Raw genomic sequence first — 27,167 nt, 5'->3', positions numbered from 1 at the left:
GCCTTGAGTAATCTTTCTATTCCTACTATATACTATATACACATAAAAATAAAAATAATTTTTCTTTAGTGTGTCCTATTCCTTCATGTCTATTTTGTAAATTAAACATAAGAAATGCAAATAGAAATGATACAATTTTTTATGAAAACATGTCGCAGAAATAAATTAATATTCCTTCAATTCTTAGGATTAAACTAAGAAAAGTGAAATAGGTAATGAAGGATCATAACATTGTTTCTGTATTGTCAAAAGGGAAGTTACTCCAAATAAAAAAAGCATGAAAATTAAAAATAATGCAGTAAGATTACCAGTGAAATGCATATGCATCCAAGATAATATTGTTTGCAGGAAAAGAAGAAAAAGAATCAAAAGAAAAAAAAAAAAGAAAGGCATCTTATTTTGGTTTTACCTATCACATTGATGCAGATATAAATACTAGTGCAGCAGAAGAGAAGAATAATTAACATCTCAAGCAACAGAAGGTGGCCATGGTAAATTAATATAGAGAGTCTATAAGTGAGGCAGTACACTGAATTTGCATTGTTATTGAGAAAAGACAAATGTGTTTCCAAGTGGCATTCAGAAAGTCATATGTGTATTCATGGATGGAGGTTTGCTGCTTCAGAGGGGCTGGAACATGGAAATCTGTTACAGTGTGCCTGTTACTGTGATGTTTATTTATGGCATGGAGTAACTGGCTGCAAATTTTCAGAATTAAGTATACAGGTACTACTAAGTTTATCTCATATATAATAATGTAAACCAAACCTTCATGAAATAGACAGGAATAATTACAATTAAGTGTCAAAATCCATTTCTTGAAGAGATTAATACGAAGTCCGGACAGAAAGATTTATTTTTTTATTATTATGGTTCTGCCCACTGTTTTTTTGCCTTTCACTAGATATGTGACTAGTAAGGCAAAGAGAGAGAAAGGGAAAAGCAAAGAAAAAATGTTGCACATATCAAGACCATAAAAAGTACTGTGATGATTTCAGAGATCAGCTCTGCTGCCTCCTTAAAAGGATAAGGAAAAAAAAATTGATAATGGGGTGTCAAATGCAACATAATTATTTCACTGTACAGATATACAATGCACGACTGATGTTTCTTAAACAACTGCAATTTTCTTTTAATGAGTAGGAGTAGAATCTTTGCCTCTTTGTAATATATGTTGGGGCTTTGCTAATGCTGAAGCACAGAGCATTTAAGGGAAAGTAAATGGAGTTTTGACACTTTGAAAAAGGAGATAATGGAAATTTGTGATGAAAAGTGTACACAAACCAAAATATCCTAAAAATAAATATATTCCTTGTATGGATATGCACACAAGCATCAGTGCAAACACATGTCCATGTGTATAAAGATATTTATGAAACAATATTTTTCTTGGAAATCCAATTAGAAGTAAATAAGTAAAATTAAAGTATGTCACACAACCCAGAAAATATATTCTAACCTGAATATCATACACAGTGAAGGGAGACAAATCTGCCAAAAGGAAGGATCCTGGCTCGCCCATTCCAGTCTTGTACTGCTGGTTATTTACATAGACAGAGTACCCTGTGACAACACCATTCGGGTTTGAAGGCGATGTCCAGATGACACGTACAGCTGTACTGTTGATGATGACAACCTCTGGAGGGAACAAGCCCTCAGGCTCTAGAAATAAAGGAAGAAACTGAATAAACTCCAGCTGTCTCTGCAAAAGCACTTGTTTAACCAAATGCAGATTAGTATTTAGGTTTAGCAAAGGGTTCACTGCTTATCTGCTTTCCTCTGATGAAGTTATCACAGTCTGTAGTCTTCTGTAAATTGGCTTATTACACTCTCAGTTAGAAATCATGAGAGCTGATGGTAAAATGCTTTATACCAGCAGCACAGTGTCAATCATCAGTAGTATGTGGCCAGTGAGATATGGTGATAAATTACTCACACATCTGCACTGCCAACATGCAAATATTATTTTTATGTCTCCCCATTCCTAATTCTTCAAATAAAAGGAAAAAAAAAAGAATAGAGCATTTTGCTTTTAAAGCAAAACCTGAGACCAAAATACCTTATGTCTGATGGAACGTGACATTATCAGCCTTATAGATGAAGCAATATGCAATACTGCCATTATGTAAATGGTTTCAAATGTTGATTACTCTAGGTAATGATGAAGTCTAACATTTATTAAAAAAAAAAAAAGAAGGAAAAAACCGACATCTTCCTTAGCGTTAAATTACATAATTATCTAAGCATGTCAGAAATAACTATGCAAAGGCCTATTTTTATCATAAGAAAGAATCTTTACCAGTAGAAAAATTGCCATTACCATCAATTCTATTTTATAAACAAAAGGTGCTGACCTTTGGCATGAGAAAGGAAATGGAATCCTCCCTTAAAGTGCTTTGCTAATGACCTGGAACACTTGCTTCTGAGGTAATGATATTATAATGTTTATAATGAGACTTTATAAAGCAAAAAGATTAGAAAGACCATTCTAAACACATTTCAGATGCACAATATTTTTATTATTATTTTATCCTCAACCTCTGCCCCCAGCTCTGCACTTGCCCACTGGCATAGAAATGACTCATAAAGACTTTTCTTAGAGGCTGAACTTGCACCCAGAGTTTCTAGTGACTCAGGAAAGGCTTTACGTACATCTGTCATGTCAAAAGCACATTGCTTCACAGAGAAAATATTTTAAAAAACCCTTTAATTGTTTCTAAATTCCACCATTTATTGAGATGAACTCAGTTCCAAACTTAGTGCACACAGACAGGAATATGCAGGAGAAGATGAGAACAAACTGGGTTAATATCTGCTATTAGAGCTTTTGCTTCTGTCTCAGTGGGGCTGTTTATTGATCTACCACATGATGACAACCAGCACTTAAGCATTTTAACGTTTTAGACCTTTTTCCCTTTATACCGGAAATTTTATAATGGAAGGATGACTGATCTCAACCCTGACAAAAATCAATCAATTTCATTCTCAGATTTTAAGCCAAGTTGCATTCACTGCTAACCAACCTCCATCTGAGGTAGTCACATGCACAACTTCACTGTTGATGCTGTGGACTCCATTAAAAACTTGAGAAAATATCTGATACTCTGTGTTAGGCTGCAAATCATCTATGACTACAGAGTTTACATCAGCCTGGACCCTCAGAGATCTTCTCTCATCAGTAGAATTCAAGAAGAGGGTGTAGTAAACAACATCTCCTTGTAAATCCAGCAGTGCTAGGAAAAGAAAGGAAAAACATTGGGACATCAACTGGGAAATTTTCAGTCAGCAAGTCTCTTATCAACAACATTCATTGTGAAGAGTAAACCATTTTTTATGCAGAACCTCTTATTTATAAAAAAGGAAAGATTCCATCAAGTGCCTCCAATCTCACCCTTCTAAAAAGTGACACAGACTGCTCTCCCTAATTTGTCAAAATCATTAATGGTTCATCATCCTATCCAATACTGGAGAAAGCTTGCTTTCTCTACACATCTCCATGAACACAATGGAATAAACAAATTAATAAGCAAAACCCAGTGCAAGGAGTGGGGTGCAGGCCTTTTTGCTCCTTCCCTTCAAACAACACTTCCTAGAGCCCACTCCAATCCTGTGTTATTCCTCTAGCCATGAATAAAGGACCTGTGCCTGTGCCATAAATTCCAGTGACATTCAGCTTTACCCAAATGACATTTTGGCCATTCACAGTACAGTGAGAAGCTATGTGTTATTATTTCAGAACAAGCATGAGCACCTCATCTACATTCAAAGCTGTAATACACCCTGAAGCATTATACATACAGGGCAAAAACCCCAGATCCTCATAATTATTTCTAAAATGTATTTTACCCAGCACTAACTTCCTCAGAGAAAGACAGAAAAAACAGTACAGTTTTCAGGCTACACAGGGAATGATATTCACTGGTCTGAGCTGACGGATAAACGCAGATTCCAGGTAAGTCTTCTCCATTTTAGTGACTCAGATGTCATCTGTTATCTTATCTGTCCTTTGTCAAACAGTTTAAGTTCAGGTCTGACTAAATGCAACTTCTTTTCCACTAGGCATCGAGATGAAAAGTATAATTACAACGAAAACTGTAAGCACTAACACAAAAATCTTGAAATGACACACCATGCTACGGAACAGGACTCAGCTCATTGAGGCAGAGCACTGATAAAAGCCAAAAGCATTTTTTCAGACTTAATAATATATGGGTTTGTCATTGAAACTCTTAATCAAAAATGATACCCCACTTTTAAGTGGTACTGATACAAGGCCTAAATCCTTAGAAGTCAGAAACTTTCAGTAGGGAAAGACAGCAAGGTAACTTATATTGATGGCTTCCAAGTTCCCAAAGAAAACACAAAACTAATTTAAAAACTGATATTATAAAAAAGAATGAAAAACTGACAAACAAAATAGTTAATATGCTTATTTGCAACATAAGAAATAATAAAATATGATGAGGTTTTCAAATAATGAATGGCCTTGTCTTGGTGTTTAACTTCTACATTCACAAACATATATGGAGGAAATTTCTAAGATATGAATGAAAATAAAACTAGATTGCATTACCTACATCTAGAAGGTCAGGGGTTTAGATTACCAAGGTAATGAAACTTCAGTGAGCTGCTTCAGATCTATTACATTTGTCAGTTTTTATAAGCATGCTCACTTCAGGCATGCAATTATAAAATAAAGAGACTAAATTTGTTGCAAATCAGCACCCAGTCCTTACAATATCATTTGCATTTAAGTCATGAAGAAATTCCCCTCTGCTGTATTAACAAACCAACTAGAGAAATTAGCTAAATTCATTTTAAGGAGCAGAGCATAAAGAAAGAGAAAGGGAATCTTCTCATTGTGAAGGAATGTAGATGTAAATTTTTTATACAAAGGGATGAAATAGGCCACAAAGACAACAGGATTTTGTATAGTACTGCTTTATACGTCTCACAAGTTTACATTAACTATTTCTTCATTTTCACTATTCTCATTCTGCAGAAAGAGCATATAATAAATACAAACATGACTGAGAAAGAGCAAAATGTGCACTTTTTTTTCCTATTTCTTTCCTCTCCTTTCAAGGACATTTAGGTATATTATAAATCAAGGCAAGGACTGTGTTTCCTCTGAGAGCAAGGCAGGCCATGGTAAGTGATGGCAGGTTAACATCTAGTTACTGGAATAAATACTAAGCACACTTACTTGGTTTTGACCATTCCACTTCCACGGCAGTGTGATTAACAGCACGTGCAACGAGGACACTTCCCTTCTCTGGTAATCCTGCTAATGTAGTAGCTATCACTTCTTCACTTGATGTATATCCTACCTCGTTGTGCACTATGAGCTTGTACTCATATGTCGTGTACCTAAGACATTTTAGAAATAATTAAATTGAATGAAAAATGCAGACATAGAAAATATTTGCTGTAAACCTTCTGCCTGTGCCAAAGTTTTGCTGTTTCTTCTCCCCTGCACAAAAACTCATCTGTATGGGATGCACCAATGAAGACTTCATAAGAGTAATCTATTTTGTGGAAATTATTCAGCATGATTAACATGGTAACAAAAATAAAACACAGTATTTCACTTCTTCATAGTTTTAGCTTCTGAGGTGTTGAGAGATTATAGCTCTATTCAATATGTAATTACAGCGGTGGCAACCTGCCAAAATTTGGGTCAGAATTTAATCAAATGAGGCTTTTTTCCTCTTTTGGGAAACCCATTGATTTTAACTTGCAGAGTCTCATTTGCAAAAGGGATTCACCACACAGTCAGGACTATTCCACTACAAAAACACCCCAAAAAAAGGCACCTAGGAGTTCAAATTCATTTAATAAAGTAATTTTCCTCAGAACCGTGCATATTCCAATTAAACAGATTTATTAAATTTACATGTGCATTTAGTAAACCAAGTGACTGTCACGTCATCATTTCTTCCCTATAGCAAAAGACATACTAATGTACTTTAAGTGGGATTTCGTAATCTCAAATTTAATTTCCTCATAAAAAGCCTCCCACAAAACTGCACAAAGACAGAAACTCAGGATCAGTTTTTCAAATTTTCACTGAAGCTGCAGTGGGATAAATGTCTACAGATGCAATAAAGAGCGTACAATAAATGCCTAATATTTAGAAATTTCAGTACAAAAATTACTCACCCACACTGTATATTTACTTTACATTTTGTATTTATTTAAGATGTTTTAGTATAACACCCTGATTTTTCAAAGAAAAAGATTTTTAAAAGTTTTAGCAGTCCCATTGAGAAGAAAGCAACTCAATGGGAACTCACTAGCTCCAACACTAACTCCAAGCATTGACAAACAAGGAAAATATACAAAACACATTTTTCTCTCTGCTTCTTCTGTCACTTGCAGACATTTAGTTCTTTCTTGGACATTGTAGCACACATACAATAAAAGAAAAAAGAAAGTACTCTAGTCTTGAAATTTACTGATGAGAATTTGTGATTCATTTTTTTTGATCCATATTTTCAACAATGAAAATCAAATGAGTCTGTTGTAGCCTGTTAGAAATGAAGAAACCATCTGACAAGATCAGTAATTCTGAAACTTGCTTGAAATATGACAAATGAAAATAAATGCTGACATGTGAATTTTCCTTTGGGAAAAAGAAGGTTTGAGTGCTTGAGCATCTTCTCTCTTGCCACAAACTCCTGAGTTGTTAACTGCAAAAACATAGCTGCAGGTTGCAGAACCTTCCCCAGGAGAAGTGTTCAGGTGTGTCCAACGGTTAGGCACACTTTTTTGGCCATAGCTCATTCAACTCAAAATGTCATGGTGCCTAACGACGAGTCACTGAGGCTCTGTCTGAATGTATTGCCACCTCTGATTTGCTGACATAACTCCTACATACACTAAAATATGCTGATGCACTAAAATATGCAAAGCTAAAACCAAGGGCAACTCTATGGCTGAGAGAAAGAAATGGACACTTGGGCAGGAGTGGTACAAGAACAGCTCCGTGAGCAGTTATTGCAACAGACAGTTGCAATAGTTAGTGACTTTTAGCTAGTAGGCAGAAGCAAGCCAGAGGCAGCAGCCCTCAGCATGCTTCAGTGTGTCCCTGACAGGAGCAGAGGTCACATTCTGGTTCCCACTGCACTCAGGAGGGATGCTCACTCAATTTTTACAGAAGTAGAAGGAAAGAACAGATATTTGAGGGTCAGTGATTGACATGGAGTTCTCATAAAGCACACCAGCACACAGAACACACACACCCTGAAACCATCCATGAGGGTTTTCCTGAGACTTAGAAAAACCCAATACAGAATCCATGTTGAATCTTGCATTACAATTTCTTCCTTTGTGTGTTTTGTCTTAAGGAGCAATACCCTCGAATTAAAGATGTAGAAACTAAGGTTGATCAAGAGTAAATGTCTTGCTCTACCCACACAGCAGGTCTCTAACATACTGAGGAACAGAGCACACACTCTATTTCCCCATTCTAAATACCCTGCATTTAATGTTGATGAAGCTAACACAAAAAAATCAGGTGAAAAAACATTGCTGAAAACCATTTTCAGGTCTTTCCCTCAAACATGCATTCTGCCTGTGCTATAATTTTGACAACACACAAATCAACAGCATCTTTACACATAAATCTAAATTGTTTGATTGCATGAGCATATCCATGCTAAAATTTCATGAGACTTTTATGTTCATTTGTTTTTGAAAGCAAAACAATGTATGAGTCAAGAATGACACACTAATAATAAATCCCTGCATATTAGAATGATTAACACCAAAGATGATGACAAAAAATATTTCATTACATAATTAATATGTTCACTACATAAAGACACAAGAAATACTTTGAACTATTAAACATACACTATACAAAATGCCAGCATTTGTTTTTATAGTTTTTGTAATCTCACCTGCTAAGACCCTTATCTTCATAAAACCACTGAGTTCCTGAGTAAATATTGTGCCACAGATTTAAATCTTCAGGGGGATTTGATGCAAGTGGTTGCTGGATTTTACGTCTCAGGAGCTCATATCTGACACAAAAGACAAGCAGAACACCAGGATTATCTCAACTAATGTTATTACACAAAAAAAAAAAAAAAAGAACCCAACCAGGTTTTTTTTTAAAGCCACACATTATTTTGTTTTGACAGCTGTAAACTTCCTGAGATAAACATTCTTTTTAATGTTTTTTGATTTAAAAATTCAATTACTAAAAAAAAAAAAAAAAAAAAAAAGAGAGAAGCTACTTTGAAAATGGAAAATGAAACATCTCCACTTGGAAAAAAAAAAAAAAGAAACTAGCTTATTCAATGATTTATGATTTTAAACTTTGAGGAAATGTCCAAATAGCCCATAACAGTGTCTTATGCAGACTTGCATGATAAGCACAGGTTGCCCCAGAACATTAAATGATTATGCCTCTTTCTTGCAAATGTACTGAAACAAAGAGCACTGCCATTATTATTTTACTATTAGTAGTAGCTTAAATGTGCCTTTGTACTTAATGTGTTTGTAAATAACCACAGTGCAAATTACAGGAGAAAACAGGCACAGAATGTGTTAACTGTTCCAGCCATCTGTACACCTTAGCAAGGCACCTTTGTGTTTGGGTAGAAATTCATGATGTGAACTTGAAAGACTAAATTATTTCATCCTGGTTTTAATTGGTATCTGAAGCAGTATTCCTGTCTCTGTTCCAAACAGCAGGTCAGCCAAAGCCCATCTTTCATCAGGTCAGCCATGAGACTGCCTGATTTGGAAAACATGCTTTCCACCCAGGCTGCATCACACACTCTCCATCATCTTTTATACAAAACCTTTATGGAATTCAACAAAAATTAGATCACTTAGTGCCACAAACTAAAGAGGATAATATTATAGTTTGCATTTCCTAATCATTCTAGGGATTACAAAGGAAACTACACTCTAAAAGAAAGAAAATTAGACATATTTGTTCAAAATCTTTAGGATTATTACTCTTTATTACATTCCACAGGACTGTTTAATTTATTCTTTCAATAATTGTTTCAGTTTGATACCCCAGCAAGTTAGAGTCATATGCATATATATTCCCTTAAATACATAACTTGATTCTCTTAAGCGCTGAGCTGCTCTATTTCATCTTGTCCCTGTCTCCCATTCTGGAGAGGCACTTATTGCTAAATTCTAGACAGAAGTACGTGGGCACTTAGGCAGATTTTAAACACTCTCATTTTAAATGCACATTTGTGAAAATGTTTCCATGTTTAATTGCTCTGCAGAATACCTTGGTGTGGGTCACCACTCTGTTGTAATTATCATGCTGACCAATGCCTTCGTGTGTAATTTGACACTTCTTTAAGTTAAGATCATCTGCAGTCTGGTAAGGACATGTTGGACAATACCATCCCAGATTTAACAGGTACTGCATACAGCGATTTAGCATTGCTACAAAACCAGAACTCAACTGAGATGCTCTTATGAGAGATCTGACACTTCCTGTGCTCCATAGCAGCTAGGGAGTACATGCATAACTTCCAACAACTTTTGCCCTTGAGTTTAGGGAGCAATCCTCAATAGGTACAAGCAAGCATTGTGCCACGTAGTGATGCCAAACTGAATTACTGCAGAAATTTGGATTATAACTTCAGAAATTAAATAGCAAAGACTAATTAAACTCCAACTCTGTCAAAAAAAATCAGATGACTTTACAACAAGAACAGCTCTCACATGAGTGGTTCATCAGTGTCAACCCAAAGACAGATCATTACAGCTTTATAGGAAACCATCCTGGCATATTCTGTCCAATATATTTCATAGACGAGCCTTGAAAAACATCAAATCTTTTTGAACACTGCGTGGCGATCATGTGTAAATCACCCCCACTGGCAGCTGCTGCTGCTGCTCTGCTTGCTGCAGACTTCTTGTTCCATCGTGCTGTACAGAGCAGCTGCTTCAGTGGTTGTTCTTGTTGAGGGCAGCATGGCACACCATGAAAGAAATGAAATCTGCAGATGTAGGTCGTGCTGAATTACTTCAATAATCTATGGTAAAATGGTCATGTTGTTAACCCCAGAATAACAGACGCTGCTTTTCTGAAACTTCAGATTTTACTGTAGAGTAATCATCATTTCATTCAGTTGTAATGTGCCCTAATTAAGCCTGAAGAAAAAGTCAAGCTACTGTGCTGTAATAACATACGCAACTGAAACGGCACTACATGATAATTATTGAACCCATCAGTGCACCTAGAAGAGAGCTACTAACCAGAACATATGGGCTACAGAGCTACAATTCTATGCACAACGTTTCACAATATGTTAAAGCACTAGAATGAAAGATTTGACATTTTTTGAGTATATATAAAATATATATTTGTCTTTATAAGCCTTTATGCACTCAAATCCATATTTTTTTAATGTATATCTACACGCACACATGTTCAGTGCTCAACATTCAAGTCAAGATTCCCATCCCATCATTCTGGACAAATCTCAGAGGAGATTCCTTTCTTTGGCTCTTGTCGTGAAACCCAGTCTGCTGTACCCAGCACTTCCTTGTGTTTCCTATTTTGGCTATGCCCTCACACTTCTAGCCCTTCAACTTCCATTTTTCTCATGCACTGTCTCATTTAAAATTTATTCATCACTTAATTTTTGAAGATTATTTCATGTCATCATCCTTCCAAATGGTCACTTTTTCATCATGTGGAATAACCCAGATTATTGCGAATATTGGATGTGTTAATTACTCATGTTTACAAAGATCTCTTCTTTTTCTTGTCATTTTATTGGTGGAACTTGTTGCCTGAATTCGTCACCAAAAAGTGGCCAAGGGTGCAGCCCAAACCACTTATGACTTTGCATATGTCCTGTGCTTGCTCCTTCTAGTTTTTCAGACAGCACTGGTCTGAGACCCAGAGCCTTCCAGCACAGACAACACACTTGCCCTGAATAATCCTGACTCTTGTCTGAGCCCTAAAGAGAAATTTCAAAAAATCCAAAATTAAGTGATCACATGACGAAGTCTGCATCACATGGAATTTGCTGAGTCAGATTTAGGTAAGGAGAGGCAAACTGTTCTCTCAGTCTCAGCTTACCTCAGATGGGGCCCATTGGGCCTTAGTGGTGGTTGCCAAGAGATGGCAATAAAGGATTCGCTGATTGGAGTCACAGACAAGGGACTGACACTCTGAGGAATTGTCGAGGGTGTGGTGACTCTTGTGGGCAAGCTCTCAGTGCAGCCTCCTAGAAAGCCATCACCCCCAGTGCAAGCTATCACCGTGACCGAGTAGTTCGTGTAGGGGACCAGGTTGGTGACCAAATGGCTCAGCCTCAATGAAGGGTTCCCAGCGATGACAATGCGTGGGTCAGGCATGCGAATCTCGTAGTTCAGGATTTCTCCATTCGGAATCAGAGGAGGCTTCCAGGAGACCTGAAGGAGGCGGGGGAAAAAAAAATTAAAATAAGAGATTTCTTACAGTCACATTGCAGAAATACAGACACAGCATGCTACAGATGGACAGAAGCGGGATCTGAAGATGCTCTTTTCAATCAAAACAGACTTTTATTTTAATGGGAAATCAGTTAGAAATCTAATCTTTCATTTTAGTGAGGTACACAGTATCAGCTGTAACCATTGAAAAATCTATTATTTTGTTTTAACAATAAAATGTGAACACTCCACATCACTCAAAATTCCATGAGATGTTCAGATGCAGAAGTAAGATACTTATCATAAGTATCACTGTCACTTATTTTCTTAGGGTGTATTACCTGGTGTGCTTGACCACCAGTGGCAGAGTAAAAACAAATTTTACTCTGTGTTTCCACAGTTTTCAAAAAGATGTAACTGCATTAGCTCCTATAAGAAAACAAATGTTTCTGCACTCTTCATATAATGAAATAGGCAGGTTTTCCCTTTTGTTTTTAATTAACAAATTACACTGGTAAGTATCAGACAAAGAACAGGGACAATTTTCCATTTTAAGAACTATAAAATTATACTGAGAAAATTTGATTGCAAAAAGATTGGAAGTTACATATAGAATTCATGGGTTTTTTTTAGATTTATACACACACATGCATGTATATACATATACATATACATACTGCTACTCTTACTGTGGTTTTGTTCTTACTGAACTGAGGTTAGGTGAGATTTTTTAAGTTTTCAGTGGTTTTTTGAGGCAGGAGGTCGATAACACATTTATATATATATTTATTCTTACCAGCTCCACTGAAGAATCACAGACAAACAATTGCACTATAAAGTGCATGGATGTTCTAAAATTTTTTACGGCTTTTTTGCCATGGTACCACAATAGAGGGGCCTTCAGACTGGCACAACGAGGACATGTAACCTAACATGTATTAGGAATCTCAACGTTTCATAAAGGTAGTGTAAAAGCATCTATCAATACTCATTTCCCCAGAAATCCCAACGCAGGAAGCACACGAGCTTTGCTTTGCTCTGGGACTGTTTTCCTTGCCGTTTACCCACTCATCTATAACAATTGCTGTCTCTTTTCCTCCCAGGCATGAGATAATTAAGGATTGAATCCAACATAGAAAAGAATACAGAAATGGAGAAAACCTAGATATGCCTAAAACCTAGGTATATGTTTAAAACCTACATAAAACAAAGAAAATACTGAAGTGTTAAATAGTAATACCACAATACTTTAGTTTCAGTTAATTTGAACTTTTCCCTTAATAGTTTTCAAAATAACCATCTTTAAAAATGTATATGCACAATTACACAGGGCCCTGGAAACAGAGAAGCTTGATTTATAAAATAATTTTTTTAAAAATGGGATTACAAAATATTATATTTTAGGTACAGAAGGACCTCTTAGGTCATCAGACTTGTAAGAAAGCTGGCAGCAAAGTGCTGGAGAAAGCTGAAGGATTTTGATAACAGATCCTGGAATACTATTAAACAGAGAATTAGAAACAGGGTGATCTTGAGTAAAGACAGCAAAACCAAGATTATTGGTGCCCACATAGGAAAGGCTTAGCTCTGGCTAATTATCAAATGCTGTATTCAGATTTCTGTTGCTTCTGGCCCCAAATCATGTTTGAACAAATAAAGAAAATACCACTGATAAAGCAGTGCAAAATTTTACACAAGGAAGAAATTGATTCTACACCATTCTCACAGACATTGAGCAGAATTCTCTTTTCAAAGTATTTCATGTGATCTAGTGATAAGCTTAGGAAACAGAAGAGATAATTAGCACAGATAACAGAAAAAGTTTTCAACTACAAGTATGTGCTGGTTTTGGCTGGGAAGAGTTAACTTCATAGTAGAATGGGGTTAGAATGGGGCTGTTTCAGATTTGTGCTAAAAACAGTGTTGGTAACACAGGGATATTTTTATTATTGCTGAGCAGCATTTACAAAGGGTCAAGGCCTTTTTAGCCTCTCTTCCCACAATAGTTGGGAAATGGAGCAAGAGGCAAGGGACACAAGCCAAAACAAGGGAAGTAAATGCAAAGAAAAGTTAGTGATACACAGTCAGAAACTGGAACACAGACTGCACAATTCTTGGACATGCATGGATGAAGTATCTATCCTGAAATTCTGTCTCAGTGAAGGTAAAGTATTTGAGGTCTTTTATCTGAATATTAATAAAGTGAATCAGTCATTATTGGTGAAAAAAGCCTTCTTGTTGCTTAATGCTAGGTGGCTTCTAATAAAAGAACTGCATGCCAAATGCTTTGGAAAATACCTGGTGCCACTGTCCCAGAAGATAAAATTGTCTCAAAACATTCACTTTGTACCAAAATTTATTTCCTCAAAGAGAGGATGAGTTATTTTCTAATCACATTTTATTTTTGATGCCTAACTTTTATGTCTAAACCTACAAAATTACTCTAACACAACTTGTGCAGGATTCACCACACACTGTAACACCTTCACATAAAGGAACAGATTAATGGCAGAGCAGAGGCTGCTCCATAACCTCAGCTCCTGAGTTTCACACAGTGTGCGCCCTAGCTAGTAACACCTCCAAAAACTCTCAGGTGCTACTTCACAGCATTTGTTGTGCTCTAACAGGTACAGTAGCTCATACTGTAAGTAATAGATATGCTTTGTTGGGCTTACAGTGAGAAATTTCTCTTTTTGGTTTTTTTTTTTTGTTTGTTTTTTTTTTTTTTTTTTTTTTTTTTTTTTTTTTTTTTTTTTTTGGTTTTTTTTTTTTTTTTTTTTTTTTTTTTTTTGTTTTTTTTTTTTTGTTTGTTTTTTTGGTTTTTTTTGTTTGTTTGTTTTTCTGAGAGAAATAAAAACCATTCTGAACAAAGTCTACAAAGACTGTATTCAGCCAGCAGCACACACAGTGCAACTTATTTTTGTCTGGGTGTGGAAGATCTGCTGTTGCTTTGGTTAATAATTTTTTTAACTAAGTAGTGGGATGATCAAGGGTGCTCCATAACCCTGCTGTGTCACTTCAGCTGCTTAGAATTACCTGTGTCACCTGGGAATGACAGGACATGCAATCCCTCACAAACACCTTTTGTCAAGAGGCAAGGAACTGCCTGACCCGTAAATGAAGATGATGGAGCCAGCCTGGTTAACACACACGTGGCACTACTGGACCTCTTCTCCTCTTGGACGTGCCAAGGTTTGAGGTAAAAGACTGGCAATGCATGAAAGCAGGAAAGCTCACTAGACAGGCTGTGTTGGAAGCAGTAACAGTTTGTTCATTGATTTGAAGCTCAGCACTGAGACCATGAAAGAGGATGCCCATGAGGAAGAGAGAATAAGGTAACTACTGGGAGAGATTAACTGATTCAATGTAATGACTCTGGAAGCTTTCATTTAAAGATCAAAGGACCTTATTTTCTCCACCACAAAATTTAAAGCCACAGAAATTAGCCATTTTCCCCCCATTAAACAGTTATAACCTTGGAATTTTTTTTCCTTTTTTGACAGCAGTTGGAACCCTGTAACTTAATTCTGAGCTATCTGAGGAGAGGCATTGGCACATGTAAGCTATTTTACTGTTCAGGCCTGGTTTCAACAGTTTGCTTTTAAATCAGTGTGTTTGGCTTCATTTTATTCTCATTTCTCCTAGATACTGCTTGTAACCTCTACAAACAGAATGTAATAAGTACATTACAGAGAGCTTTTCACTGTTGGTCTCAAAGCACATTGCAAGTCTCAAATTGCAAATATTATTCCAGTTTTAGAGACAGAAAGACTTAATCCCAGATTAAATGACATATCAGAAAGAAGCAAAACTCCAAACAAAGACCTGCTACCCTAATTCTGCATTCCAGCCACTGGACTAGTCCTCTGACAATCTCCCAGCTCCCCCAGAATAGTCAGGAGAATAATTTCCTCCAAAATTCTTATCTGTCTTAACAGAAATTATTGTGGCTTCAATCAAGAGTCAGGATCATACTGGAAATGTAAATTCTGAGAAAGGTCACTGATAGTTGTGCTCATAAACTTTGCACATGAGTTACAGTCAGCTGCAGCAAGGACTACCACAGAAGAACAGCATGATCAAGCTTGCAGTAACAGATTGCTACTACAAAAACTCCTAGGACTTTGCTTGACTAGTGGGAAAAACAAAAGAACATGTACAATCTTGAACACCAACACTAGAGAGTTTCAACTTTATCAAAGGCAGAGGGATGATGCCGATGGAACCCCACTGTATAATCTATACCAAATGAGCAAGCTGTGCAAGAAATCACAGTCCTAACATGTGGAAAACCTCTAGTGTGCAAGTTAAGGCTGTTCCTATGGGTTTTGGAATATCCTAAGTCACTCAAGCAGCACTTACGTGTGAAATTAACCAAGGTCTCCCTGACCTTAGCAGCATTACAAGGCAATCTTCACACAAGGATTAATCGCTCCTAAACAGCTTCCCCAATGCACCAGGCATACCTGCATATAACTGGAAGGGTGGTAAACAAAGTCCAAGCCCTTTTTTTTCCCTTTCCCAGCATGAAGGTGTTACCTGGGCATGCTGCATCTCCCTTTAGCAGACACAGCATAGGAATCAGGGTTGTTTCTACTCTCAAAATTATGTTCAGGTCTGACTGCAGACTGAAGTGTTTGGAGAATGAAATACTACAAGAGAGTTTTAACCTGGAACAGAGGAAGGGTCTTCACAGCCTCATTCTCTGCCACAGAGTGACCTGCAGAGGAGGAACACTGAAGGATCACCTCACTGTTAGCACTGACTTCAGTGACCTTGGAGTAATTAGCATTGCATCCAACATTCTGTAATCAGAATCAACTTCCTAGGACAGCAAACGTTAATGTGTGAGACAAAAAACACCAGCTCTAGAACATGTGCCTATAACTAATTCTCTGGGAAGTGGAAAAAAGATAAAGAAAATACCTTCTTTGTCATGCATAATACTCAAACTGTAACTACTGGGTGTGTTGCTTTAAATGTGCCAGTGATATCTGCTCCTTACAGCTGAAATCTTCCTCCTGTGTATTTTAATCCCAGCCTATTTACAGAACAACACGCATTTAGCAGGCCACTCTCCAGCTTCTGGGCTAATGAAGAACAGAAGACAACCATAAAAATAGAGACCTGTTTATTTGTGTTTGCTCACTTGCATATCCAATTTAGTAGTGAAATTTGAGAAACAGCTACCAGAAAAGTTTATCACTGTTGGAATAAATGATAATCTACTGTACTGAGAGTACAGATGGCAACTCTTGAAAATACTGTGACAGCAAACTAATGACATTGTTCAGTCTGGAGGGTGGAATAGCAGCTTTCTCTGCTTCAGTTTCTTCTATACAAAGAACAGACTGGCAGGTGAACAGCAAAGTAAGACACTGTCATCTTGTGGGTAACAACAAACATGAATGACAATTGAACTAAAAAGCCTATAACCCTTCCTCAGTCAGAAAACTCACGAGGAAATACTTCAGAAAAATAATCAATACATGGAAAATCAATGACATTATTGAATCAATATGCAAAACAAACAAAAAAAAAAGACATTAGAATAGCAATTAGGTGCCACAGAATCACCACAGTCCTTCATTCCTCACAGGCAACATATATAACATATATTAGGAGAGAAGTAATAATAACTTTTTACTCTTCTCATTTTGTATCTAATCAAATTGCAGGAAGTTTCTTTAAATGATGTTATGAAGGAATAACACAGCACAAGAACTATATTTCAATGAGGTATTTATTCCAACCAACCAGGAGAAAACCATTCCCTTATAAACTCTTATAAATACTAAAAAGAAAAAAAAAGTTTTCCCTGGAGAGAAACATAAGGATCATGCACAACTCATGCCAACTCCTACCTTGAGAAAAAAGTTACATGAAGGATGATAGGAAATGGCTGCAGTTTTTATCTGTCAGTAGTCCACTTGGTGGCAGTCATCAGTGAGGGGGAGCAATAGAGGCAATATGAGGCAGCAAGTCTCTGGTTAAGCCAGTAATTAAGATTGCAGCTGCCTTTTCCAGGCCAGAATCGTCAAGGAAGAACCCCAGCAGCAAAAGGGAATTCCTCCTACCAAAAGTTATAAGGCCAAAGTTGGAATGTTTGCATAATACAGTTAATTTAGTTCAGTGTACCCAGCCACAAAATGCCTTTCCTAGACAAAGAACTCCATCAAATAATTATTCACTGTGTAAACCAGCCTCTTTCTCAAGCCACTCAACCTAGCTACATTCCCGAATGTCATATCAGTGTGAAGTGTGATATTGAAGCAGCACAGCAATTGCAACCCTCACAAGAAAAGGAAACTATTTTGTTTCTACTTCTGTACATTAGGGTATAGCAAATCTTGTGTAACAGGAATAATGTTCATGGCATTGGCATGTACTAAATAAACAGCTTTTGCAGTTGCTGAATACCTTCACTTCACTTTGGCATTTAATCAGCCACAAAAGCATTTTATTGCGCATTATACTCCACTACCATGAACATTATCAATTCAGCAAATATTAAAAAATATCATGCAGGTGTTACAGAAATGGGTACTTTAAAAATTATCTACAGCCTTATGCTTTCTGTTGCTCAAAGGAAAGCAAGTTCAATGTTATGGAGAGATATTGGTCCATTCTGATTAAAATGAAATGTTAAAGGAGCACACACATATCAGAACTGTTTATTCTGAGAGTGACCTGCAGTGCTGATATTCTCCTTGCAGAGTGAAAGCTTTGGTCTATGAAAATAAGCTGTATACTCAAGTGAGTACTATCCTAGAGCACTTTGAATTCTTCACATCCTCAAATCATTTTTATTGATTCAATGACTAAATAAAGGAATGAAAATATGTTTCTCTTTTTTTTTTTTTGTAAATTCCCTCTGTTTTCAGTAGAAATAAATATTTGCACACATGGTTTAGGGATTGGTTGCACTGACAGCTGAAAGCCTCTATTGATTTGCTACTGTGGCTTGGTAAAGGAGCTTCTTGCTAATCTTTCCCACAGCACCCTTCCAATACCTCCTGCTCTAACCTGGGAGGACAGCTCTCTCTAGGGCAAGAGGTAATTAAAACCTCCTTCCCAAAGAGATGCCTTGTTTTTCACCCTGTGCTTAAGACTTGCCATTGCAGACACTGAGGTAAGAGCACTGTACAGCACCAAGGACTCCACAAATTTCATTTAAACACTACATAGGTGATATGTGCTACAGGTGTGCTGGGCTTGAGCTACTGAGGATGGAAAGTAAGCCTTTCTAGGACTTTACAGGCACCAGTGTAAAGCAATTCCATGCGCAATCCATCCTATTTCCACACAGAAAAAACATTTCAAACACAAAGAGGCCATCCTTGCAGAATACTGCACAGTTTTTCTGTCTGTGCAACTAGCAGTTTCTGGGATGAAGGGACATAGTGGGTTTACAGATTTCTGCCCTAGTTCTATAGAATTTGGGCAAAATCCCCAAACATTTTGTGAACAGGTGCTCCCTTGTTCTTCTGGTACTCCCGCAGTACACAGCATTCACACAAGACCGCCATAGGGACCCAGGGAAGCCCTGAGTGCTCTCTGAACCCTCCTACTCTGACATGAATTTGCCATAAAAATGCAGGGAAGGAAACAACACCACCTCTAGCAAGCTAATCCATTTGACAGATCTGTAAGAAGACCGACAAGTAAGATGAAATCCCAGTCACTTCCTCTGGTGCTCCCATCTGCAAACAAGCAGAAGGCGAGAAAACTGCTGGGTGCAGCAAGTCTTGTCTATTATCTCATCAGTGATGAAGTGCAATGAGCTCTTCTGCAGCTACAGCTTTGTTTCAATTTTTTAAAGAGAGAAGAAATAATTTATTATTAGAATAGTAAATGTTAAAAAATTAAATAAACGTCTTGCTGACCTGGACAAGTGAGAGAAATTTTAAGATTTTTAAGAAGTCTTAGAATCTTAGAAATCAGAACTGAAGTAATATCTCAGCCATGAGATACTCTCTGCACAGGAACTGTACCAAGTGTTCCTGACTTTCTATCACTTATGACGAATATAAAATGGAGCAATATTAAGTAAATTAAAATACTTGATAAATACAAAAATTTATGTCAATATCAGCAAAGAACCAATGCTCTGTAACAGTAACAGAGAGAATTTAGCAGAAGAGATACTCAGGAGTGAATATATTTGGAGAGACATATATGTAAGTCACTTTTCTCAATGCAATGCTGCCACCTTAAACTATTTTGAACATTTTAACTTAAATATTTAAAATTAATGAAAACTGTCAGTAAAACCAATTAGTGGAAATAAAAACATCCAGGCTTCAGCATCTTTGACAAAAATTGGTCTTAACAGATCCAAAAAATATTTATCTCCAGGTGGAAAACACATGTCCGAGACTACACGAGCAGCAGTGACACTAAATTTGACCACCATTCATAGAGGTGTTCATACAGTTTGGACATGAAACAGCTTTAAAGAATTTTGAATATTAATGACAGGCTGGGCAAAAAGAAGGAAAACAAGCATCTGAACTCTTCAGTAAGAAAGGGAAAACAAATCTTAAGAACAATGCTGTATTGAAATTTAATTATTATAGATGGAAAACTGCATCGCCTTAATTCAAATTTCAGAAGAAATAAATGACCCAACTAACTTTCAGTCCTGGCAGATTACTTAATCTCAGAGTTGAGAAAAATACAGTAAAATTACAACTGAACACATGCGTCTGATCTTGGGAAAAGACATCCAATGAAGAATGACACAATCTCTGATAACCCACAGGCTTTTAAAACTATGATTGAGTGTTGAATGCACATGGAGAAAAAAAAAAAAACCAGGGGTAAGATATAAAATTATTATGTTCTTACCACATTAACTGGAGCTTCAAAGGTTGCAGTGAGTCTTTGTGCTCAGAGTTGAAGCCAATGCAAAAAAGCTCAGGCAGTGAAATGTGGACATGTAGGGAAGCATGCAATTGAACTAGAGCTACTATTTACTCAGCATTGCAGCTTCTGGCAAATCCATGAAAAATGCTTTTATATAAATTGTGGGGAATATTAAGATGTATCTACAGAAGTACAGAGGGCAGAGTCCTGGAAGTAGATTGCTCAAATCTTCAATAAGCAGTCTGGCAATTCATCATAATTACTAGTGGTTGATCGTTATTAATTCTTACAGTAACCATTGTACTCATATTGAACTGATTTGCAATTAACACTGAGGTAACATGCAATTCGTTAGACATTAAAACATAATTTCATAAGCTCAGGATTTTTTTGTCTAATAGTGAATAGAATTTTTTTATAGTTTAAAATTGTGTGTGAACAAAGAAAAAATATCAGCATTCGTTTACTGCTGAAATTCATACCCTCAGATTATTCAGATTGCATTGGTAACACCACTTTGTTTACCTTTTGAAAATACAATGTATACCAAAAAATAATAAGTCTAACAGATGAACTTCAATCTTATGCAAATGTCCTTTGTTTTGTGCTCTGGTGAGCAAGCTACTGTACCAATACTTTTGGCATTAGTACAAGACTGAATCCATGGAAGCATGTGTGTATTTACACAAAAGAGGCTTCTAAGCTACAAAAATCCCTCTTGTTTGGTTACACTAATTTCCCTTGAATGAAGTTTGTATGCAAGCCAAAACAATGGTAGTTATCCTGTCCTCTAGAGTTCATTCCCAACAGAATGATGTGAATAATTGAAAACTTCCTATGTAGTCCTGTAAGACTCGTCTTTCATATATCAGGAGAATAAAAATGCTATTTTTATTTCATTAGCCATTAAAAAAATCTGATAATTATACAGAATACTTAATTACAGAAAAAAAATTACTTAGCATTTTAATGAAGTCTTGAAATTTTGGAGAAGGTAGTAGGTAATTTTCTGATTTGATTAGGGGGTTAAAAGTAATCTTTTAAGTTTAATATTGAAAATACATCAGGTGTGTAAGGAAGAAAATGAACTGGAATATAATGCCAGAGGCTGGTTTAAAAATAAAAAAATGGAAAGGAGTCTAATGCTTTTGAGCCAAAGCACAGACACTAATTATTCAACTACCCCTGCAGCAATGAAGTCTGTTGGCTCAGCCAGTAGATGTCTCTCTTAAATACACAGTTGCTACAAGAAAAACATGTTAAAGCCATGAGGCAATGAGAATTATTCCTACCTTGACTGAATAGGGTCCCAATGCTTCTGCATCAGGTGGCTGAACACCAGCAGGTCTTGAAGGTCTGGTGGTAACTTCTGCCCAGACACTGCTGTTCATGCTCCCATGCAGGGTGCTCATCAGAACTCTGTACTCAAATTTCTCCCAAGGGCTCAGAGCAGTGCTCTGGTCAATGTAGCTCATGGACTGACCAAAGGGGAGATGCACCACAGTTGAGATTTGTTCTGTTCCTTTCACCCTTCTCTCTATTGTAAGGTTTTCTACCAAACCATTTGGGCGAGCAGGTGGTTGCCAGGATATGACCACAGAAGTTGGAGTATCAGAATAGAGTCCTGGAGCAGGAATATCCTCAGGGGCATCTGGAAGAGTTTGTATTTCTGGGGTTGTGGGTGAAAGAGAACACCCTTTAGAAGTGCATCCTTCTACCTGAAACACATAGACAGTGTAAGGATGCAAGTCTTCTATTGTGCAGTCAGATGTAGTTCCTGGCACTGTAGCATGCAGTTGGCCATTTTGGTAAATATTATAATGTGTGATAATGCCATTTGGCTTCAAAGGATGCTGCCAGGTGATGCTCGCTGCCCTTGCTGTAACATCCAATAGAAGCGGTGGATCTAAAGGTCCAGGCTCTGTAATAAAATTAAAACAAAATTTTAAAAAAGGAAAGAGAAATTTGTGATTATTTAAAATCAGTATCAGCAAGATGTACTCATCAAATGAGGCTCAAAAATCTGAAAAGGAGCTCAGGTCTACTAAACAGCCTGTTTCTTTGGAAAATATAGGCCCAGATACTAAGGGGATGGATATGGCTCTCTCCTCAAAGGCAAGCTGCTCGCTTTTCCTCATCTCAACGCTCCTCCCCCCTCTTCTGCATCCTTTTTCCTCCTGTGTCTCCAAAGTGCCCTATCAATGCTGTTTGCATGAGGAGAAAGTGTGTGGCTCAGTATTACTGTAGACCTGCAGTTCTAGCTTTTGGGGATGTTTTTCTAGAGCGCTAGATACTAATTGCAATCAACAGCACAGGCATAGCAATGCTGTGTATTTTACAGTTCAGTAAGTCTCTACTGCATCTCTCATTATATATTCAATATTTTACTTCATTCTGTTTATAATTCTAATCCATTTTTTGCAATTTATCTACTCCCTGTTAATATTATAGGTGATTTTTTACTTTGACTGTGACAGAAGCTGCCGATTTAGCTCTTTCACCTACTGATAAATAAACAATGCACAGATCTGACCTTTAGGTTAACAGGTTTTATGCTTGCTCCACTCAGCACTCTAACTGATTCAATTATCATAAAGGTTCAGGAGCTTCCATGAATACTGAAAAAGACCGACCATATGCCTGCATAGGTGTTGTGGAACAGCAAATACTCTGCAGCCCTCCAGAGAAATTCCTTAATTGTAAATAATTTCACCATGCGACACAATCAAGTCACCTTGAATGCAAAACCCTCAGCCTGTGGAGGCAAAGTGTTATTTAAGCTTTACTGGGCTGCGTTAAATTCTGCAATTTGAAGGGCTGTTAAGTTTTTCAATTGAAATTTCATTTAAAATGCAGGTGCTTTTTATTATATTGAGGCTTTACTGCTCTCTAGGTACAAGCATGAACATGGTGCAATAACACAAATCTGGCTCAATCACTGATCAGTAACAGCTGTAATTCCAGAACATTTAGCATTCTTATAAACCACATCCTGAAATCTATAAATTGCTACAGCAGATCAAGAAAATACTATATTCTCCCCTATTCTGCCCACAGCAATTTTGACGTTTATGAGATTTTTCTGTGAACATTACATTTTATTGAAATCTTAAAAAAATATATACTTGGATTTAGTAATTCTTTAAAATAGCTTTAGATTAGGGGATTTGCAGGGGGAGAAGGAGAAGAGGGGACCTAAATTTGGAATTATAAAGGTTCAAAAATTTAAAATTCATTAGTGATCGTGGGTGTGCCAAGACTTCAGGGGAGGTGACATAGCATATGCTGAATTCCGTTGTAGTCAACAACACTATTATTTAATTCCTGGTGTCCAAACCAGAAGGAACAGTATAGGAAAAATAATTTACTTCACCAGAAGTTAAATAATTCCTGATAAATTTTAAGGGAAAGGGTGGGGGAAGGGGGGGGAAGGGGGGAGGGAATCAAATAAATCCAGCACAAGGAGTTGCTCCGTCTATATTTTAGAGTAACAGCTGAAGCAGTCAAAAGTCCCTGTTCTCCTCTCACATACAAAGAGAGATACATCAGGATTATTCCAGTGATGTCTGTGAAAACAGTGATGTAAAATTGGATAGCAAGCTTCTCTTTTTTTTTTTTTTTTTTTTTTTTTTGCTTTTAAATTTGAAAAGTAACACAGTTTTTTTCTTTTATTATATGATGCATCACAAAGCAACTCCATAAAGCTCAGCCATATCACATATCCTGCTCTACTCACAGTGATAATAAGGATGGAGTTCTGTATTTAAGGCTTGTGCACACTAGGATTAATTTAGATCTCTGAATTTGCAAGTACAAAAGATGATCTGTTGTAAAGAGTAATTAAATTCTATTTGCATGTACTCCTGGGTAAAATCAATTAGGTCGTAAGTTGGAACAAAATTTGGTCCATTATTTAGACCTCACTGAAAGATGGAGAGGTGGAAGTGTAAATCTGAATTAGATTTATATTCTGTAAACTGATTTTTTTTTTCTGGGGTGGAAGGGAAGGAGGAGAATTTGGAATTAAAGACCTTGAAAATCAGTTGCTGCAAATTCTAGTTTAGTGGGGGAAAGGAGCTGAAATACAATATTTACCACTGAACTACAAATTTGCATTTCATCTAATTGTAGCTCATAAGCTATTGCACTGTGAGCATCTGCAGGAGGGAGAAAAAAAAACACAACAGAAAAGCCCCCCAATATTCAAGCAGTTTGTTGTAAGGGAACAGCTAAGCCTTTATACTCCTACTGAATAAGTTTCAGGCATTACAGGTGAAACATTCATGGTAATTAGTTGAACCTGAGCTTCAACGCCCCCCGAGTTCAGACTTATTCCTTAAGGACAATCTGTAATGTACAGGAGGAGCTGTCAAACTTCAGCTTTGGGTCCCCCTAGTCCCTCCCCTTCCCCTCAAAAAAGCGTATTTTGGTAGCTAGCATACCTACCCACACATTCCCCACTGCCCTTTTAAAAGAGAGACTTTTAAGACTTTCTGAGTTCAAACAAGACGTTTGAGAGATGCTTAATTGGCCCCACTGGATGGGAAAGCATTAAATCCTGGTCCCCAACTCTCATTCAGTGCAGCTTCTTTTTAAATGGCAAGCAGAATCATCTATGTACAAATCAACTAGCACACTACTGCTTGGTTGAAAGGGTCACCACAATTATGTAAAACATGAGTATTAACTATAATTGGGATAGTTTGCTAATACAATAAAAAGCTCTGAACATGAAAAAAGTTATGCTCACAGCAGTAGCTATCACTTTCTAAAGAAAGAATTCATGGATGAAATGACATGAAAAAGATGGTTATAAAATTTTAATGGAATGATAAAAGGCAAAAGTCATCCTCTCAGCTGAATTCTTAAAATCCCTATATATCACAATCAGCTCCTTAACTGTAAAATCAATGTGGAGTATAACATGTTGTCAGTGTGGTTGTCACTGGAGGGAAGACTGCAAAGTATGACAGCTGCACAGCCCAACCTGTCAATGATGAAAATAAAATCATAAAGCTTTTTACATGGATGTAATTGTTTATAGAAGTAACTACTGAAGGTGGAACAGTGGGCATCTTTGTCCTTAAGATTCTTAGTTCATATTTCAAACCATTTCATTACAGTATTAATACTAGAAGGTAGCTTCATTTTGGCAAATGAAATTATCTTTTATGGTAGACTACTTCGCTCATCTGCTTCAAAAGTTCAGACTTGATTTAAATTAAAGGCACAAAACTGTCATTAATATTTTTTAATTCCCTGACTAAAACAATACATTTGTTTACTTGCAGCGAGACTTGGAAAACAAGGAGTTATACTATCATGGTTGTATTTTTTGGGAGGAAATTACATTTACATTTAATATACTAAGACATGTACCTGGATTGATGCCCTTTAAAGCTAATGAGGAATACCTGATTTGCTGGCAAACTCTCTCACTAAGCAGAATAAAAATTCTGTGCCTTTTACTATTGAATCATTTACTCTTTTTAGAAACAGGGACAATGAAATTATACATATTAACAGAATGTGGTGTCTTTTATGTACTGCTGACTGTACCCAGCAGCAAACCCAAATTGTGTATCTCTGGGAATAAGGGACCACAGAATCTTTTATCACATGAGATCACAGAGCTCAAAAGTCATTAAGCTGTTCATGCAATGACATGCAATCCATATGAACCCCTTCAAATATGTATTAAGAGCTGTCTTCAGAGTATTAAGACTTGTTGCCCTCTACTGCTCCAAATGTACATTGGTTCCAGAACTTCAGTTCTACCACTCAAAGTTCTAATTCCTAATCTGTAGGCATGCATGGGCCGTTTTTACTATATATCATATGATCATCTTACCATACGTGCCACTACTACATCAGCTTAATTTGTTCTGTCCTTTTACTATTCGTCCTGTCAGGTATTTCACATGATTTCTCTTCCCTTTGTCACCTCACTAGGTTTTGTCTTCTCTTGCTTCAATTTCCATTTTTCTTTCTTGAGCTCATGTGAACACATTCACATCAACTATTTATGGATTAGTTTATATACCTCAATTATATAGACCTAACTTACATAGCTAAAGTAGGAGACCTGTCTTCTCAGACAACAAATACCATTAGCAGAGAAAGCAAGAGATTCCAAAGGTGGCAAACTGCATTATTTACCCTCTTGTTCTGCTTGTCTCTCTTCACTGTCTAAGTAAGGAAGATTTAGGAGAATCACAGAATCATAGAATATCTTGAGTTGGAAGGGACCCACCAGGATCATCAAAGCACAGCTCCTGACTCTGCACAGGATATTCCCAGGAGTCACACCATGTGCTTGAGAATGGTGTCCAAACACTTCCTGAACTCTGTCAGGCTTGGGCTGTGAACACTTCCCTGGGAAGATTGTTCCTGTGTCCAACCACCCTTTGAGAGAAGAACTTTTTTCTAATACCCAACGTAAACCACCCCTGACACAGCTTCAGGCCATTCCCTTGGGTCCTGTCACTGGTCACCATAGAGCAGAGACCAGTGCCTGACCCTCCTCTTCCCCTCATGAGGAAGTTTGTGATGAGATATCCCCACAGACTGGGGCTTTTCATCCCGGAACCAAAACATGCCAGACAGGAACACCATAGCACTCTCTATGACAGGAATAATGCTTCCCTGATTTGACAAGAAGTAGCTCAGCTGATACATTGCAGGAGCTCTTTTTTTTTTTTTTTAATTTTATAATTGCTTTTTTATCTCCAGCAACTTCAATATATAATGATCTCCAGTGACTACTGTGTGCTTTTGCCCTTACTTACTGTGAAGAAACATTGGGCTGGCCTATAACTTCATTATGCATAAAAGAGATGGACTTGAAGTCACTTATGTAAGAAATAAAAAATAAAAAATTGGACTACCTG

At 37.0% G+C, this 27,167-nt stretch overlaps 1 protein-coding gene across 1 annotated transcript in view; it reads right to left on the bottom strand.

Annotated features, from left to right (window-relative positions):
• The window catches only part of USH2A (usherin), a 374,258-nt gene that overhangs the window by 106,830 nt on the left and 240,261 nt on the right, over positions 1-27,167 (bottom strand). The window contains exons 40-45 of the mRNA XM_041477027.1: positions 21,570-22,198; positions 11,075-11,409; positions 7,905-8,027; positions 5,207-5,370; positions 3,024-3,233; positions 1,460-1,662 (exon numbers count right to left, since the gene is read on the bottom strand). Of these exons, the coding sequence (XP_041332961.1) occupies positions 1,460-1,662; positions 3,024-3,233; positions 5,207-5,370; positions 7,905-8,027; positions 11,075-11,409; positions 21,570-22,198 (1,664 nt within the window). The remainder of the gene's footprint in view (positions 1-1,459; positions 1,663-3,023; positions 3,234-5,206; positions 5,371-7,904; positions 8,028-11,074; positions 11,410-21,569; positions 22,199-27,167) is intronic.

Source organism: Pyrgilauda ruficollis, unplaced genomic scaffold (assembly GCF_017590135.1).
Source record: "Pyrgilauda ruficollis isolate IOZ18807 unplaced genomic scaffold, ASM1759013v1 scaffold4, whole genome shotgun sequence".
Lineage (NCBI taxonomy): Eukaryota > Metazoa > Chordata > Aves > Passeriformes > Passeridae > Pyrgilauda > Pyrgilauda ruficollis.
Note: the sequence above shows the minus strand (reverse complement) of the source record. Positions and strands in the feature narration are given on the sequence as shown.